Here is an 18721-nt window from a genome sequence, read left to right as displayed (position 1 = left end):
TACCACTGAAAGTCAAATGGGATTTGACGTATTAGATCAGTTCCATACTTTTTTTTTTTTCCCCATCCAATAGGGAGAAAGAGTGATCTAAACTTTGAAGGCTAGACTGAAAAAAACAGCCTATAGCCTCACTAGGTACCAGTTTTGTCATTTGTTCTTGTTTGATTATAGGAACACCCCTCATGCAACTATGGGATAACACCGACAGAGTTGCTCATGGGTAGGAGACTCTAAGTCTTATCTTCTCAGACTTCACCAAGATTCCACCAAGTGAGAGAAACAGTTTGATTCAGAAGTCTGGTGTAAGAATCATGGAAGTGGCCTCGCATGTGCAGGATGCATGATTGCCATGAGATCAGGACCAGTGACTTATAAATTTCGGGTAGGTGCAACTATTCTGAACAAAGCAAGATGACCACTTTAAAGCTACAAATTTGCAGACTGTGCAGAGTAAAACTTGTCCTGTCCCTCAACCTTCAGAAATACTTCAGGGACTCATTGATTCATCCTCTCCATCAAACATTATCAAGTCCTCTGAATCCGAGATGGACATGATGAAACTAGCCACTCAATGCCTCTGGCTCCAGAAGAAGAGTGTATACGTCTACCAAGGTTCTCCAGACACAAGAGGTGAGCTCCCATTCACTACATGGCTCTCATGTTGAAGTCAAAGCTGGAGGAACCTGACCCAGTGTTAAAACACTCCAGGAGGCTGTGAAACAAACTGGACCACCCTGTGACCATGAACTCAGGAGGAGGGATGTAGTGATTATAATGTCAGCCAGCTGGACCTTTTATAGAATATAAGTTCCCTGATAGGGCTGTTAATCTGATCCAATTGGGGAGATCTGACTGACTCAAAAAGTGAATGTCAGCAGTGCTACTGTCAAAGACTATGCATTAGTAAAAAGAAAAAGGTGATTGTTGATGAGCTGCCAGCTTCTAGAAAGTTATTTCAGCTCCTGTTGGAATTTTGCGTTGTGTTGTTCCTCTTGACTGGTCCCTTTAGACTGACGCTCCAGGGAGCAGTACTCAAACATTTTCACTCCGTCTCCCTCCTTCACTGCAGTCTGCTGGGAGTGTTCCCTCAAAACATTGCACAATGGAGCAATTTCCTCCAGAGAAATTTGCCTTCCCATGGGGTGACTTTTCTAGAAATTGTGCCTGTCAAAACCGTTCCTTCAGAGGGTTTACCCTGCAGTGGTAGCCCTCAGTCAATCACTTGAATCAATTTAAGTTTTGTTTCTTTCTCTTGCCTTCACATCGTTCCTTCTGAGCATTCACCCAGAACCTATTTGAAATCATACCCTCATCCTGAAGACTTTGCTATATAAAAGACTTACTTTAAACAGGCATGCCAAAATTGAACTGCCAAAATGAAATGGCTGAATTTGAAACTATTGCAGTCCCTGTGCAGTGGTTTGGTGCACCCAGTGCTGCTGGGAAAGATGTTCCAGGATTTTGATCCAGCACCGATTTTTAAAAGAATGGCAAGACAGTTCCCATTCAGGAAGATGTGAGGCTCGGAGGGAACTTTTGTAGGTCATGGTATTTCCATGTACCTGCTGCCCTTGTGTCCCAGATGTTGGAGGAGGAAGTTTTGAAAAGTACCGCTGAGGTTGGCACACAATGCAGTCCGTTTGTGCTTTGAAAACCTTCAATCAGCATCTGCATGGTAGACTAATTATTAAGGTTAAATTGCATGGGATTCCGGAGCATTTGCCAAGTTTCTGGAGTGCATGTTATGCCCCTGTAATTGCAAAGTTAAGAATGGGATTTCACACTGCAATCAGAAATCATTCCTACTTCTGATGTCATGATTGAAGGCGGACCATTGAGCCAGTTGATGATGACTGGGCTAGGACATTAAGAATGAGCACAGCCACCTTGCATTGTAATAGGTATAATTATGTAGAGTTATTTCCTTGATCTTCTATTGCACTTGAGCACCTTTTATGCCTCATTTTAATAAAATGCTTTATTGAAGTGTATTAAATAATGAGGAGCTTAGTCGGAGTGGATAAGATGACTTTCTTTTTTTCCCCAGGATGAGGAACACAAATTTAAGGTGATTAGAAATTTTAACAAGGAAATTTTTTAACCCAGAAGATGGTAGAGATTTGAACTGTAGCCCCATTTTGTTGGTTAAGGCTGAAGCCTTGACTCATTTAAAAGGAATCTGGATCTGACTTGTGCTGTAACCTGCAGGACGTAGTGGTTGAGTTGCCACCTTGAACGATTACATACTGGATTAGTGGTGCTGGAAGAGCACAGCAGTTCAGGCAGCATCCAGCGAGCAGCGAAATCGACGTTTCGGGCAAAAGCCCTTCATCAGGAATAAAGGCAGTGAGCCTGAAGCATGGAGAGATAAGCTAGAGGAGGGTGGGGGTGGGGAGAAAGTAGCAGAGAGTACAATGGGTGAGTGGGGGAGGGGATGAAGGTGATAGGTCAGGGAGGAGAGGGTGGAGTGGATAGGTGGAAAAGATAGGCAGGTCGGACAAGTCAAGGAGACAGTAACTGAGCTGGAAGTTTGAAACTAGGATGAGGTGGGGGAAGGGGAAATGAGGAAGCTGTTGAAGTCCACATTGATGCCCTGGGGTTGAAGTGTTCCGAGGCGGAAGATAAGGCGTTCTTCCTCCAGGCGTCTGGTGGTGAGGGAGTGGCGGTGAAGGAGGCCCAGGACCTCCATGACCTCGGCAGAGTGGGAGGGGGTGTTGAAATGTTAGGCCACGGGGCGGTTTGGTTGATTGGTGCGGGTGTCTCGGAGATGTTCCCTAAAGCGCTCTGCTAGGAGGCGCCCAGTCTCCCCAATGTAGAGGAGACCACATCGGGAGCAACGGATACAATAAATGATATTAGTGGATGTGCAGGTGAAACTTTGGATGTGGAAGGCTCCTTTAGGGCCTTGGATAGAGGTGAGGGAGGAGATGTGGGCACAGGTTTTACAGTTCCTGCGGTGGCAGGGGAAAGTGCCAGAATGGGAGGGTGGGTCGTAGGGGGGGTGTGGACCTGACCAGGTAGTCACAGAGGGAACGGTCTTTGCGGAAGCCGGAAAGGGGTGGGGAGGGAAATATATCCCTGGTGGTGGGGTCTTTTTGGAGGTGGCGGAAATGTCGGCGGATGATTTGGTTGATGCGAAGGTTTGTAGGGTGGAAGGTGAGCACCAGGGGCGTTCTGTCCTTGTTACGGTTGGAGGGGTGGGGTCTGAGGGCGGAGGTGCGGGATGTGGACGAGATGCGTTGGAGGGCATCTTTAACCATGTGTGAAGGGAAATTGCGGTCTCTAAAGAAGGAGGCCATCTGGTGTGTCCAGTTGATCTTCCGTAATTACACCGGCACCACTCCCCACCTCTTCCTCCGCTACATTGATGACTGCATTGGCGCCACCTCGTGCTCCCGCGAGGAGGTTGAGCAATTCATCAACTTCACCAACACATTCCACCCTGACCTTAAATTTACCTGGACTATCTCTGACACCTCGCTCCCCTTCCTGGACCTCTCCATCTCCATTAGTGACGACCGACTTGACACTGACATTTTTTACAAACCCACTGACTCCCATAGCTACCTGGATTACACCTCTTCCCACCCTATCTCTTGCAAAAATGCCATCCCGTATTCCCAATTTCTCCGCCTCCGCTGTATCTGCTCCCAGGAGGACCAGTTCCACCATAGGACACACCAGATGGCCGCCTTCTTTAGAGACCGCCTATCTTCTTTTCCACCTATCCACTCCACCCTCTCCTCCTTGACCTATCACCTTCATCTCCCCCACTCGCCCATTGTACTTTATGCTACTCTCTCCCCACCCCCACCCTCCTCTAGCTTATCTCTCCATGCTTCAGGCTCACTGCCTTTGTTCCTGATGAAGGGCTTTTGCCCGAAACGTTGACTTCACTGCTTGTTGGATGCTGCCTGAACTGCTGTGCTCTTCCAGCACCACTAATCCAGTATTTGGTTTTCAGCATCTGCAGTCATTGTTTTTACCTTGAATGACTACAGTCTATTTGCTGTAGGTAGACCCAACAATGGCATCCTGAACTTCCTTTTGTTAACCATGGTTAACTGATCTTTTCTTGAATTCTTGCTCTTACAATAATAAGCTTTGCATGAGCAGTGGGAAAGAACTCCTAAGTGAGACAGTGTGTGCAGTGGGAGTTCAGTGCAGAGGGAAAAGCTGGTTTTTCCTTTTTGCTTTTTTTTGTGTGGCTTAGTGTGTAAAGACTACATTCTACAGTAACTAGGACAAGGGAATAAGAGCCCTACAGTAGTTGATATTAAGCATCTTTGACAGAGCTCAATTTAAAGAAGTAAATTGTGGCAGGAAGCTCAAAGCTGTGGTGTGTTCTTCCTGCTGTATGTGGGAAGTCAGGCATAGTTCCAGTGCCTGGGGCCAGCACGTGCGCAAGAAACGTCTCCAGCTACAGCTTCTAGAAGCCCAGATTTCTGAACTAGAGCAGTGACTGGCAATACTGTGACGCCTCCGTGAGATGGAGAGTATCACAGATAGCACATGTAGGGAGGGGGTCACACTACAAGCTAAGACTTCAGACATTGAGGGAATGGGTCGTCACAAGGCAGAGCAATAGGACCAGACAGGCAGTGCAGGAGTTTCCTGTGGCTACTCGCCTGTAAAACATACATGGCTTTGGATAGTGTTGAGGGGAAATGACCTCTTACGTGGAGGTGTGGATGTTGGATTGGGATGGACAAAGTCAAAAATTTCTCAACACCAGGTTATAGTCCAATGAGTTTATTAGTCATACCCACATTCATTGCACTGTGGTTGGCTATGCTGCACTGGGGAAGAGTATCGAGCATTGGAATGTAACAGTTATAAGGGATTCAATTGTAAGAACAGACAGGTGTTTCTGTGGCCGCAAATGAGACTTCAGGATGGTTTGTTGTGCGCGCCCCCCCCCCCCCCCCAATTGATGCTAGGATCGCTAATGTCCTATAGCTGCGACATTCTGGAGGGGGATGGTGAATAGCCAGTGACTGTGATACACATTAGGGCATCTACGCCATTTGTACCAAAGTCAAAACACCGGGAATTAAGTTGAATAGTAGGGCCTCGAGATATATAGGTGAAAGTGAGGATTGCAGATGCTGGAGATTAGAGTTGTGAAGCACAGCAGGTCAGGCAGCATCTGAGGAGCAGCAGATTCAACAATTTGGGCAAAAGCCTTTCAGGAAGCGAATATCTTAAGCTTCTAATTTGCTGGGAATCAGGAATTATACACTAGGGAGGCATAGGTAAGACTTGGGAAAAGGAACACTTTTTGTGTTTAAAATAAACAAACAAAAATAGAAATTGCTGGAAAATGTCACCAGGTCTGGCAGCACTGTGGAGAGAAAGCAGAATCAATGTTTTGGGTCAAGTGACCCTTCAAAACTGAGGTGTTCTGAGGAGGGATCACAACCTAAAATGTTAACTCTGATTTCTCTCCACAGATGCTACCAGATCCTGAGTTTTACAGTAATTTCTGTTTGTGTCTGACTTAAAGCATCCACAGTTCTTTCAGTTGTTACACTATTTTAGATGCTCACACCTCTACAACTGGCTCAAGACTGAACCCCCAGCTCTGTGCTTTGAGTCAGCTGACCAGTTCACTTATAAAGGGGTAGCATCCCAATAACATCCATAACCGTAATGATGTCAGGATTGTTGCTCGTGTCATATGCTAGTCAGAATAGAAATAGCAGGATCTGATGAAAACGTGGCTGAAGAGATGGTGAGATGGGGAGGGGTTCACATTCCTGGGGCATTGAGATGGTTTTGGGTGTGGCGGGATCAGTACAAACTGGACAAGTTACACCTGCGCAGCACCAGAACTGATGTCATAGGGGATGTGTTTCCCATAATAGTTGGGGAGGTTTTAATCTAAAATGTCAGAAGTATGGGAACCCATATGAGTCAAAAGAAGAGAGATCAAAGGCAAAAACAATAGGTAAAAAGAGGAATAAGAAAAATGACAGGCAGAGAGATCAAATGGTAGGATCAATTAGAGCCACAGTGAAAAATATGGGAACAGGAGAAGTAACATGAAAAACAAAGGAAGCTCCAATAATGTGGATGCTGTGTAGATAGAGCTGAGAAACAGCAAGAGTCAATAAGTATTGTTCAGGGGTTGTGTATATAAACCCCCAAACTTTAGGGGTGATGTTGGAAATGGTATCCAACAGGAAATCGTGGATGCATGCAATAAAGGAACATGTCTAATTATGGGTGACTTTAATCTGCATAAAGATTGAGCAAATCAAATTAACAACTAGAGAAGGAATTCTTTTGAGTGCACAGGATGGGTTGTGGATCAATACGTGGAGGAACCAACAAGACTGGATATTGTGTAATGGGAAAGAAATTGTTTGCAATCTAGTTGTGCGAGGCCCCTAGAGGATAAGTAACCATAATATGATAGAATTCCTCATCAAGGTGAAGAGAGACAAAACTGATCCTGAGATTAGGGTCCTTAATCTAAAGAGGGAAAACTATAATGATATGAGGTGCAAGTTGGCTGTGATAGTTTGGGAACTTTATTTAAATTGGTGACGGTGAAAAATCAGCAAACATTTAGAGTACACAGGGTGGGGAAAATGCTTCAGCCAGTCATAAAATATTTAGTAATTGAGCACTTGGAAAATAGAGGCAGAATTGGACAGATTCAGCAAGAATTTACAAAAGGGGAAATCCTGCTTAACAAGTCTACTGGAATTCTTCGAGAATGCATCTTGTCAAATTGATGAGTGGGCAAATGAACCCCAAGTAATGTTGTTGACTGGTAATTGTCCTCCCTCTAGACCGTTAGGCATGGGTGATAAATGCTGACCCAACCAGCAATGCCCACATCCTGTGAATGGACAAAAGAAAGATGAAGTATAATGTGGATACATGTGAGGTTATCTACTTTTAGGAGCAAAAGTAGGAAGGCAGATTATTATCTGGCTTTAAATTGAGTCGGGGTTCTCGTACGCCAGTCACTGAAGGTAACCATGCAGGTGCAGCAGGCAGTCAGAGTCACAGTCATAGATGTACAGTATGGAAACAGACCCTTCGGTCCAACCTGTCCATGCCAACCAGATGTCCCACCTGCCAGCACCTGGCTCATATCCCTCCCCTCCAAACCCTTCCTATTCATATACCCATCCAAATGCCTCCACCACTTCCTCTGGTAGCTCATTCCATAAACTTACCACCTTCTGCTTGAAAACGTTGCCCCTTAGGTCTCTTATATCTTTCCCCTCTCACCCTAAACCTATATTGTCTAGTTCTGGACTCCCCCCTCTCCAGGGAAAAGACTTTGCCTATTTATCCTATCCATGCCCCTCATAATTTTGTAAACCTCTAAGGTCGACACTCCAGGGAAAATAGCCCCAGCTTATTCAGCCTCTCCCTGTAGCTCAAATCCTCCAACCCTGGCAACATCCTTGTAAATCTTTTCTGAACCCTTTCAAGTTTCACAACATCTTCCGATAGGAAGGAGAGCAGAATTGCACACAATGTTCCAACAGTGGCCTAACCAATGTCCTGTACAGCCGCAACATGACCTCTCAACTCTTGTACTCAATATTCTGACCAATAAAGGAAAGCATACCAAATGCCTCCTTCACTATCCTATCTACCTGTGACTCCACTTTCAAGGAGCTATGAACCTGCACTCCAAGGTCTCTTTGTTCAGCAACACTCCCTAGGACCTTACCATTAAGTGTATTAGTCCTGCTAAGGTTTGCTTTCCCAAAATGCAGCACCTCACATTTATCTGAATTAAACTCCATCTGCCATTTCTCAGCCCATTGCCCCATCTGGTCCAGATCCTGTTGAAATCTGAGGTAACCCTCTTTGCTGTCCACTACACATCCAATTTTGGTGTCATCTGCAAACTTACTGACTGTACCTCTTAAGCTCCCATCCAAATCACTTATGTAAATGACAAAGTAGAGGACCCAATACCGATCCTTGTGGCACTCCACTGGTCACAGGCCTCCAGTCTGAAAAACAATCCTCCACCACCACCCTCTGACTTTTACCTTTGAGCCAATTCTGTATCCAAATGGCTATTTCTCCCTGTATTCCATGAGATCTAACCTTGCTAATCAGTCTCCCATGGGGAACCTTGTCGAACACCTTACTGAAGTCCATATAGATCACATCTACCGCTCTGCCCTCATTAATCATCTTTGTTACTACTTCAAAAACCTCAATCAAGTTTGAGACATGATTTCCCATGCACAAAGCCATGTTGACTATCCCTAGTCAGTCCTTGCCTTTCCGAATACATGTACATTCTGTCCCTCAGGATTCCCTCCAACAACTTGCCCACCACTGAGGTCAGGCTCACAGGTCTATAATTCCCTGGCTTGTCTTTACCACCCTTCTTAAACAGTGGCACCACATTAGCCAACCTCCAGTCTTCCAACACCTCACCTGTGACTATCGATGATACAAATATCTCAGCAAGAGGTCCAGCAATCACTTCTCTGTTTTCCCACAGAGTTCTAAGATACACCTGATCAGCTCCTGGGGATTTATCCACCTTTTAACCATTTCAAGGCATCCAGCACTTCCTTCTCTGTAATCTGGATGTTTTGCAAGATGTCACCATCTATTTCCATACAGTCTATATCTTTTTCCACAGTAAATACTGATGCAAAATGTTCATTTAGTATCTTCCCCCATTTTCTGTGGCTCCACACAAAGGCCACCTTGCTGATCTTTTGAGGGGCCCTATTCTCTCCCTAGTTACCCTTTTGTCCTTTTTATATTTGTAAAAATCCTTGGCATTCTCCTTCATTCTATTTGCCAAAGCTATCTCATGTCCGCGTTTTGCCCTCCTGATTTCCCTCTTAAGTATACTCCTACTTCCTTTATACTCTTCTAAGGATTCACTCGATCTATCCTGTCTATACCTGACATGCTTCCTTCTTTTTCTTAACCAAACCCTCAATTTCTTTAGTCATCCAGCATTCCCTGTACCTACCAGCCTTCCCTTTCACCCTGACAAGAAGGAAATTGGTATGCTGGCCTTCACAGAGAGAGGATATGAGTACAGGAGCAAGGATGTCTTGCTGCAATTATACTTGGACTCGGTGAGACCATACCCAGACTATCGTGTGCATTTTTGATCTCCTTTATCTGACGATGGATGTTGTTGCTATCGAGGGTGTGCAGCAAAGGTTATCAGGGAAGGTAATAGCCAAGCAGTATTCTTCCTGAACTAGTAAGTCAGGATAATGTTCTCAGGGTATAGGAACAAATTACTACAGATTCTGGAATCTGTGCTGGCGGCAACAAATGCTCGAGAGCATGGCACCCATGGAGATAAAGCAAGTTAATGTTTAGAGTCTAGATGCCTCTTCAGAGCTGAAGTGAAATATGGAGGGGACAGCTTATATACTATAGTTTGGGAGGGACGGTGGGTGTAGGATTCTGATGGAGAAAAGATGCTGATAGTTCAGATTAAGTGATTGGAATGTGAGAATGACAGAGCAATGGTGGCTCTCCTGCCAGACACCGAACATGGAACAGTACAACACATTACATGCCCTTTGGCTGTCAATGTTGTGCTGGTCTTTTATCCTAGTCTAAGATCAGTCTACATACTCTTCATTGTACTAACTTCCATGCATCTATCCAAGAGTCGTTTAAATGTCCTTTTAATATATCTGACTCTACTACCACTACTGGCACCCACCACTGAGTAAAGAACCTAACTCTGACATCTCTCCTAAACCTTCTGCCAATAACCTTGAAAATTATGCCCCCTTGTGATTGACATTTCTGCCCTTGGAAAAAATCTCTGGCTATCCACTCTATCTATGCCTCTCAACATCTTGTACACTTCTATCAAGTCACCTCCCATCCTCCTTCGCTCCAGTGAGTAAAGGCCTAGCTCCCTCAACCTTTCTTCATAAGACATGCTTTCCAGTCCAGGTAGCATCCTGGTAAATCTCCTTTGTACCCTTGCAAAACTTCCATATCCTTCCTATAATGAGGCAACCAGAACTGAATACACTATTCCGAGTATGGTCTAACCAGGACTGTACAGAACTGCAGCATAAGCTCACGGCTCTTAAACTCCACCCCTCTGCGAAAGAAGGCATGTGATCTGTTGGCTTTTATAACCGCCTTATCAACCTAGCTGGCAACTTTGAGGGATCTATGGACACTGCCAAGAATCCTGTCTTAACCCTGTATTCAGGATTTAAATTTAACATTCCAAAATGAATGACTTCACTCTCTTCCAGATTGAACTCCATCTGCCCCTTATCAGCCCAGTTGTGCATCCTGTCATTGTCTTGTTGCAACCTACATCAGCCCTGCACACACTCGACAACTCCACCAATCTTTGTGTCATCAGCAAATTTTATTAACCCACCCCTCCACTTCCTCATCCAAGTCATTTGTAAAAATGAGAAAGAGCAGAGGTCCCAGAACTGATCCCTGTGAAACACAACTGATCAATGAGCTCCAGGCTGAATACTTTCCATCTACCACCAACGCCTATCTTCTATGGGCCAGCTAATTCTGTATCCAGGCAGAAGTGGGTACTGCAGATGCTGGAAATCAGTCTAGATTAGAGTGGTGCTGGAAAAGCATAGCAGGTCAGGCAGCATCCGAGGAGCAGGAAAAATCGATGTTTCAGGCAAAAGCCCTTCAGGCATGAAGGCAGGTAGCCTCCAGGGTGGAGAGATAAATGGGAGGGGGGTGGGGCTGGGGAGAAGGTAGCCAAGAGTACAATAGGTGGATGGAGGTGGAGGTAAAGGTGATTGGTGGGAAGGAAGATTGTCAGGTAGGACAGGTCATGAGGATGGTACTGAGGGGAAGGTTGGAACTGGGGTAAGATGGGGTGTAGGGGAAATGAGGCAACTGTGAAGTCCACATTGATGCCCTGGGGCGGAAGATGAAGCATTCTTCCTCCAGGCGTCTGGTGGTGAGGGAGTGGCGGTGGAGGAAGCCCAGGGCCTGTATGTCCTCAGCAGAGTGGAAGTCCATGGCCCAACATTTCAACTCCCCATCCCACTCTGCTACTTTACCTCAATTAAGATCTGGAATTAAAATTCTGATCATGAAGCTGTTATTGTTATCAACCAATCTTCTGCTAATAATAACAGGAACAAGAGGGTGTAGATGTAAAGTGATATGCAAATAAAGTAAGGAAAATGTTTTTCACTGTTATGAACTAGGCCAGACTACTTAAAATATTCTTAAGCAGGCAACCCAGACCATAACTTTGCAATTTTATTTCGGTAAGTGTACAGTGAAAATTAGCTAGGTTGACTACCAGATTTTAAAACAGACAAAAAATTATATACAAAATTACACAATAAAATGCAAAGAATAAAGAACCCCTACAGAACTCAGTCTATCCAAACTAGACTTAATTATGTTCTGAATGTACACAACAGTCCCAATAAGCAAACCCCTTAAACACAGCAAAAATGAAACAAAGGCTTACAGGTTGAAGTTAAAAGGGCAAAAGGGGAGAGAGAGTCTAGCAACCTGTTTCCACACAGTCCACAGCTGAACCCCCAAACTAGTTCTGGACTGAACTGCTCAGCTGGAGAGCCGGCCATACCCCCTTGACTTAAACAGGTTACTTCTAAAACATGACCACTTTGGCCTGAAGTCTTATCTGCTTACATATAAACAAAAGGCCTCTCAAAATCCTTTTTCATCTCTGTACCAAAGTAGCCATCTCTGAGCCGAGAACTGTTTTACGACTCCTCTGAAAAATACCAAGGATGTGGTATCCTTGAGAAAAGAAACAATTTTATGACAGTGAGTAGTTAGGATCTGGTGTGTGTGTGTGTGTGTGTAGTGCAAAGTTGATCACCTGTAGTGTGACATGAACCCAAGGTCCCAGTTGAGGCTCTCCCTATGTGTACCAAACTTAACAATCAGCCTCTGCTCGGCCACTTTCCTCTGCTGCCTGTCCCGAAGTCCACCTTGGAGGATGGTCACCCGAAGGTCCGAGGCTGAATGTCCTGGACCACTGAAGTGTTCCCCAACTGGGAGGGAACCCTCCTGTCTGTTGATTGTTGTGCAGTGCCCATTCATCCGTTGTCATAGCCTTTGCTCGGTTTCCCCAATGTACCATGCCTCCGGGCATCCTTGCCTGCGCGCGCACACACTCTCACATACACACTGACACAGGTACACACAGATGTGCACACACACCTTCCACATTCACACATGCACCCCCTCACACACTCTGCACTCGCTACACACGCGCATTTTCTCTCACTCTCAACCCCCACCCCAGACAGACAGACAGACAAAGACCCACATGCACACACACATTTTGTGGGGTGAATTTGTACTTGCAGAGTTACATTGCACTTTGCTCAAAAACTGCATACATTCGTGAGGAACCCTGAGCTCAAAAACTACACGAATTTATGTAAAACTCCATTATCTCACTTTTTAGATTTAGACTCTATCTAAACATCAGGTCATAGACAGAGAACATAGGGGACTAACACCTTCAGCATATTGTCTAGCTGTCACCATTGTTAACAGCTAACCCGAGAATGCAACTTTTTTTTTAAAAAAAAGGGTTTTGTGATTTACACATGAAACAGGTGAAACTATCACTGTATTCTAACAGATAAGAGGCTTAACAGACAATCAGTTTTTCAATGTATAATTTCAGTCACATCACACAGTAAATTTTTGCTATAAATTGTGTTACAATTGAGCCCTCCACTATCACCTGATGAAGGAGCGTCGCTCCGAAAGCTAGTGTGCTTCCAATTAAACCTGTTGGACTATAACCTGGTGCTGTGATTTTTAAAATATCAGTGTTACATTAAAAATGATTTTGTTACTTTCAGACCAGTGCTCCTTTGGCTGGTTTTACATCAGTTCATAAATTCAGATTTATTCAAATCTACTCACTCCTATGCCTCCTGTGCTCACTGTCCAACATTGATTCCTGGTTGTACAATGGCTTCAAGTTAAATTTCATACTTGTCCATAGCCTCGCTCCCTTGGTCTGTAACCTTCTCAAATTTTACAAATCTCCAAGTATTCTGTATTCTTCCAGTTCTGGCTTCTTGTTCATTAGCAGTGGTTTTAAACCTGCGATTATCAAACAAGATTTCAGCTGTCTCCGAGAAAGCTTTGGAATAGCCTATCCTAAAAACTCTTTATTGATTTTGTTTAGGATCTAACGACTCCATTGTGGATAGCAGCACAGATGGGATACAGTGAAGTTGTAAAGCTGTTGCTCCAGTGGGGAGCTCATTCGGATACTACTCGTAAGGTTAGATCTCTTTATTAACACTTTTTCAGTGGAAAACATCTGGAAAATTTTGGTGACTGGGACTGGAATAGTGAGCAATGGTTTAACATCTATGTCAGGGACAGCACCACCCTCCGAGATTGTCTTCAGGATGGATGGAAAGTTGCACAATCTATAATCTAAACATAAAACCTTGTTTGGGAGATTTTGTTCAATAATGGTTGTGCCCTTGTGAATACAGAGGCACCAGGCTATCATGGCCTATTGCTCAGATGCTTATAAAGTCATAGGACTATTGTATATTAGAATTTTTGCTATCTAATTAATATGAAGATGACTATTATTGAAATAACTCCACAAAGGCCAGTATCCCATCGCCACATTACCCTTTACACATGAACAGTCCTTAACTTTTTTGATTTTTTTTTTAAATTTTCCAAACATAGTCCCAGTCTATCATAGTGTTAAGGGGAGGAATTTGTTAACTTTGAATTAAAAGAAGATTTCTTGTATAATGTGATAAATTTGAGGTGCTGCATTTTGGAAAAGCAAATCGGGGGAGTACTTATAAGCTTAATGGCAAAGTCCTGGGGAGTGTTGCTGAACAAAGAGACCTTGAAGTGCAGGTTCATAATTCCTTGAAAGCGAAGTCTCGGTTAGATAGTATAGTGAAGGTGGTGTTTAATCTGCTTTCCTTTATTGATTAGAGCATTGAGTATAAGAGTTGGGAGGTCACGTTGTGGCTGTAAGGAATTGGCTTGGCTATTTTTGGACTATTATGTGCAATTCTGGTCTCCCTGCTATAGGAAGGGAGAAACTATTTACAAAGATGTTGTCAGGGATGGAGGGTTTGAGCTGAATAAGCTGGGGCTGTTTCCCTGGAGCATCGGAAGCTGAGAGGTGACCTTAGAGGTTTGTAAGTCATGAGGGGCATGGATAGGGTAAATAGACAAGGTCTTTTCCCTGGGTTTAAGGAGTCCAGAACTAGAGGGCATAGGTTTAGGGTAAGAGGGGAAAGATTTAAAAGGAACCTAAAGGGCAACTTTTTCATGCAAAGGGTGTGCATGTATGGAATGAGCTGCCAGAGGAAGTGGTGGAGGCTGTTGCAATTACAATATTTAAAAGACCTCTGGATGGATGGATGAAAAACCAAGGGTTTAGAGGGATATGGGCGAAGTGCTGGTAAAGGGACTAGATTAATTTAGGATATCTGGATGGGTTGGACCAAAGGGTCTGTTTCCATGCTGTACATTCTTATGACACTATATGGATGTTCCTACTGGAGAGGTTGCAATACTTGACCTTTTGTCAGGAAATAAGGGCAAGTGACTAAAGTGTTAGTGGGCGAGCATTTTGGGGCAAGTGATCATTACTACTTTAAAACAAATAGAATTATGGAAGAGGATAGAATTAATTTTAAAAAGTTAAAGTTCTGAATTGGAGAATGGTCAATTTTGACTACAACTTTCTAAATTTGATTGATTGGGAGAGGCTATTCACAGGTAAAGAGACAATTGGGAAGTGGGAGACCTTTGAACTCTTTTTATCTAATTTTTGGAGACCGTATGTTCCTGTTAGTGTGAAGGGCGTGGCTGGTAAGTGTAGGGAAAGCTGGATGACTAGAGAAATTGATGCTGTGGTCAAGAAAAAGGAGGCATGAAATCCGGTGTAAACTGCAGGGATCAAGTGAATCCCTGGAGAAATATATTTAAGAGGGGAATCAGGGTGGCAAAAAGGGGGACATAGCTTTGGCAAATACAAATAAGAAAAACCCAAAGAGATTCTATAAGTACATTAAGGGCAGAAGAATAACTAGGGAGAGAATAAGTCCCCTTAAAGATCAACAAGACTGTCTATTTGTGGATAGGTGATATTTTGCATTAATATTTAGTGGAAAAAGACATGGAAGCTGAAACTTAAGAAAATAGATAGTAATGTTGTGAAAAGAGTTCGTATTATAGGAGTTTCTGGAGGTCTTAAAATGCATAAAGTAAATAAATCCTTGGCACCTCATCAGAGGTTTCCAGAACATTGTGGGATGAAATTGCAGGGCCTCTGCATCATCAACAGCCACAAGTGAGCTGTTGGAAGGCTGGCAATTAGCTCGTGTTTAAGAAAGGTAGTAAGGAGAAGTCTGGGAACTATAGACCTGTGACTCTGACATAAGTGCTGAGTAAGTTGTTGGAAGGGATTCTGAAAGATAAGATTTATGTATATTTGGAGAGGGATAGATTGATCAGGGATAGTCAACATGGCTCTGTGTTTGGAAAATCATGTCTCAAACTTGAGGTTTTTGAGGACATAATCAAAAGACTGACTAGGGCAGAATGGTAGACATCTTATGTGGACACATTCGACCAGGTCCTGCATGTAAGACTGATTTAGTAAGGCTAAATCACATGGGATTCAGGGAGAGCTTGCCAATTGGAAACAGAAGTGGCTTCAAGGTAAGAGATGGAGGATGGTGGTAGAGTTGTTTTTCAAACTGGAGGCCTGTAATCAGCAGTGTGCCACAAGACGAGTGTTGAGACCACTGTTGTTCATCATTTGTATAAATGATTTGGATGAGAATTTAGGAGGCATGGTTAGTAAGCTTGTGGATGATACCAAAATTGGTGCGAAAGTCAATAGTGAAGACGGTTCTTTAAGATCAGAAAGGGATCTTGATCAGATGGGCCAATGACTGAGGAGTGGCAGATAAAGTTTAATTTAGATAAATGTGAAGTATTGCATTTTGGTAAGGCAAACCAGGGCAGGACTTATACAGTTAATGGATGGGCCCTGGGAAGTGTTGCTGAACATAGACCTCTGGGTGCAGTTATAATTTTTTTTTAAAGTTGCATCACAGATAGGCAGGGTGGTTAAGACGGCATGTAGCATGCTTGCCTTCATTGCTCAGACTATTGAGTATAGGAGTTGGGATGTAATGTTCAGATTGTACAGGACATTGGTGAGGCCACTTTTGCAGTGCTTTGTACAGCTCTGGTCACACTAATATAGTAAGGATATTAGTAAATTGGAGGGAGCTCAGACAAGATTTACCTGAATGGTGGGTTGAAGTTATTAGGATAGGCTAGGACTTTCTACACTGGAGTATAGGAGGTTGAGGGGTGACCATCAAGACATTTGTAACTTCATGAGGGACATTGATAAGGTGAATAGCAAAGGCCTTTTTCAAAAGGATGGGTGAGTTCAAAACTCGGGCATATCTTTAAGGTGAGAGGTGAAAGATTTAAAAGGGACCTGAAGTATAACTTTTCTCACATAGGTTAGAATGTGGAACTAACTGCCAGATGAAGTGGTAGGTACAAGCACAGTTTCAACACTTCATAGAATCCCTACAGTGTGGAAACAGGCCATTTGGCCCAACAAGTCCACACTGACCCTCCACTGATCCACCCCAGATCCATTCCCCTACCCTAATGCTCTACATTTCCCCTGGCTAATGCACTTAACCTAACCATTCCTGAACACTTCACCAAACCTGCACATCTATGGTTTGTGGAAAGAAACTGGAGCACCTGGAGGAAACCCAAGCAGACACAGGGAGAATGTGCAGACTCCACACAAACCTTCACCCGAGGCTGGAATCAAACCGGGCTTTCTGACGCTGTGAGGCAGCAGTGCTAACTGCTAAGCCACTGTGCCAGCTATTTAAGAGACATTTGGATCGGTATATAAATAGGAAGGGTTTAGAGGGATATTGGTCAAACACAGGCAAGTGGGATTAGTTCAGTTGAGATAAACTGGTTGGCATGGACAAGTTGGACCAAAGAGTCTGTTTTTGTGCTGTTGACTCGGAGACTACAGTTAACAAAAAGGTCAGTGACCTGTCCAGGAATGTCAGTGGAGTTGGGGTTTGGCATGGTGGTTAGTGAGGGTAGGGGTTGCTTCCAGAAGATGTCCTGTCCAACTGGGGAGTTCTTCTGTGGGTCATGGTGTCCAAGCAGGACTGATATCATTCCTCTAGTCTGGTAGAGAGATCATCTAGTTTTTCCTGTAGTCTTTGCACATCGCAGGGAGTATGCTATTCACTGGTAAAATCTCCATTAATGTTATTTTGTCCTTAATCGGATACTTCAGGACTTCAATTAGCCTCTGATCAGAAAGATTGCCTCCACATTCCCTGACACTAATAAAATTCTGGAAACCACAATTGGGCCACTGACTTTTTTATAATTTTCAGGGAGCACCCCCATCACCATGCCAACCCCCTCACTGATGCATCAAGTGCCTTTTGAAAGAAGTCAGCTCACTATCACTTCTCAAAGGCAATCAGGGATGGGCAATAAATGATCGTTTGCCACAAAACACTCACTTTACATGAAATAACTCATTTTTTAAAAAAAACCCTAGGCTTCCTATCCAGAGGGTCAGAAGAGGAATGTAGGAAAGCCAAGGTTATCACAATGGTAAATAAAATCCAAAAGAACTGCGGATGCTGTAAATCAGAAACAAAACAGAAGTTGTTAGAAAAGCTCAACAGGTTTCAGAACTGAGGAAGGGTCACCAGACCCAAAATGTTAACTCTGATTTCTCTCTGTAGATGCTGCCAGACCTGCTGACCTTTTCCAGCAACTTATATTTTTGCTATTAGAATGGATAGTGCTCATGTCATTGGACTAGTAATCCAGTGGACCTGGTTAATGCCCTGGAGAACAGGGGTTCAAATCTATCACTTTGGCAGCTGGTAGAATTTAAATCCTATGAATAAAAATGGATTAATAAAATCTGGTTTCAAAACGTAGCCTAATAGCAATAGTGAAAACACTGTTGATTATCATAAAAAAACATCTGGTTCACTGATGCACTTTGAGGAAGGAAGCAGCACAATTGTGACTCCAGGCCCATGACAATGTGGTTGACTCTTAACTGCCCTCTGAAATGGTCCAGCAAACCACTCAGTTCGGAGGACATTTAAGGATGGATAGCAACTTCTGGTTTTTGTCAACAGCGCCCACATTTCACGAAAGAATAAAAAGCGCTTGTGTTGAATTTGGTTAGACAAATTTACACTACTTTGTATAGTTCTGGCTGTGATATCATAAAAAGCTACATAGAGCTACTAGACGGTTTGCAGGAAAGGTTTACGAAGATGATTGCAGTCATAACTTTACACATCAGGAGAGGTTTTGGTAGGCTGGGTCTCCTTTTCTCTTGAAAGAAAATCTAAGGCATGATGTTATCAGTTTTTAAAATTATGAAAGGCTTGGTAGAGTAGATACAGAGACAATGAGCAATTTTCTGCTCCTGGAGATGGCAAGAATAGTTGCAACCATGATAACATGAATGAGGCAGAATCCAAAATCAGAATCTTGATGTTGAGGTGAACTTTAACAATTAAGTCTTCTCTCCTCAAAAAGTGAGTTGAAATTCTTGTCAACAGATGAAAGAACATAATATTGCATATATCTGCATCTCACTAATTGCACAGCTCAGCGGAATTCATTTCCGTTTCCTAACTAATATCTGACAATC

The 18721-nt window shown here is 43.5% G+C and overlaps 1 protein-coding gene across 3 annotated transcripts in view; it reads left to right on the top strand.

The window, feature by feature from the left end:
• The window catches only part of ankrd29 (ankyrin repeat domain 29), a 99332-nt gene that overhangs the window by 64424 nt on the left and 16187 nt on the right, over positions 1-18721 (top strand). For all 3 annotated transcript variants that reach the window (XM_072569675.1, XM_072569674.1, XM_072569676.1), the window contains one exon: positions 13166-13264. In XM_072569675.1, coding sequence (XP_072425776.1) covers positions 13166-13264 — 99 coding nt within the window. The remainder of the gene's footprint in view (positions 1-13165; positions 13265-18721) is intronic.

The sequence above is a fragment of the Chiloscyllium punctatum genome, chromosome 5 (assembly GCF_047496795.1).
Source record: "Chiloscyllium punctatum isolate Juve2018m chromosome 5, sChiPun1.3, whole genome shotgun sequence".
NCBI lineage: Eukaryota > Metazoa > Chordata > Chondrichthyes > Orectolobiformes > Hemiscylliidae > Chiloscyllium > Chiloscyllium punctatum.
Note: the sequence above shows the minus strand (reverse complement) of the source record. Positions and strands in the feature narration are given on the sequence as shown.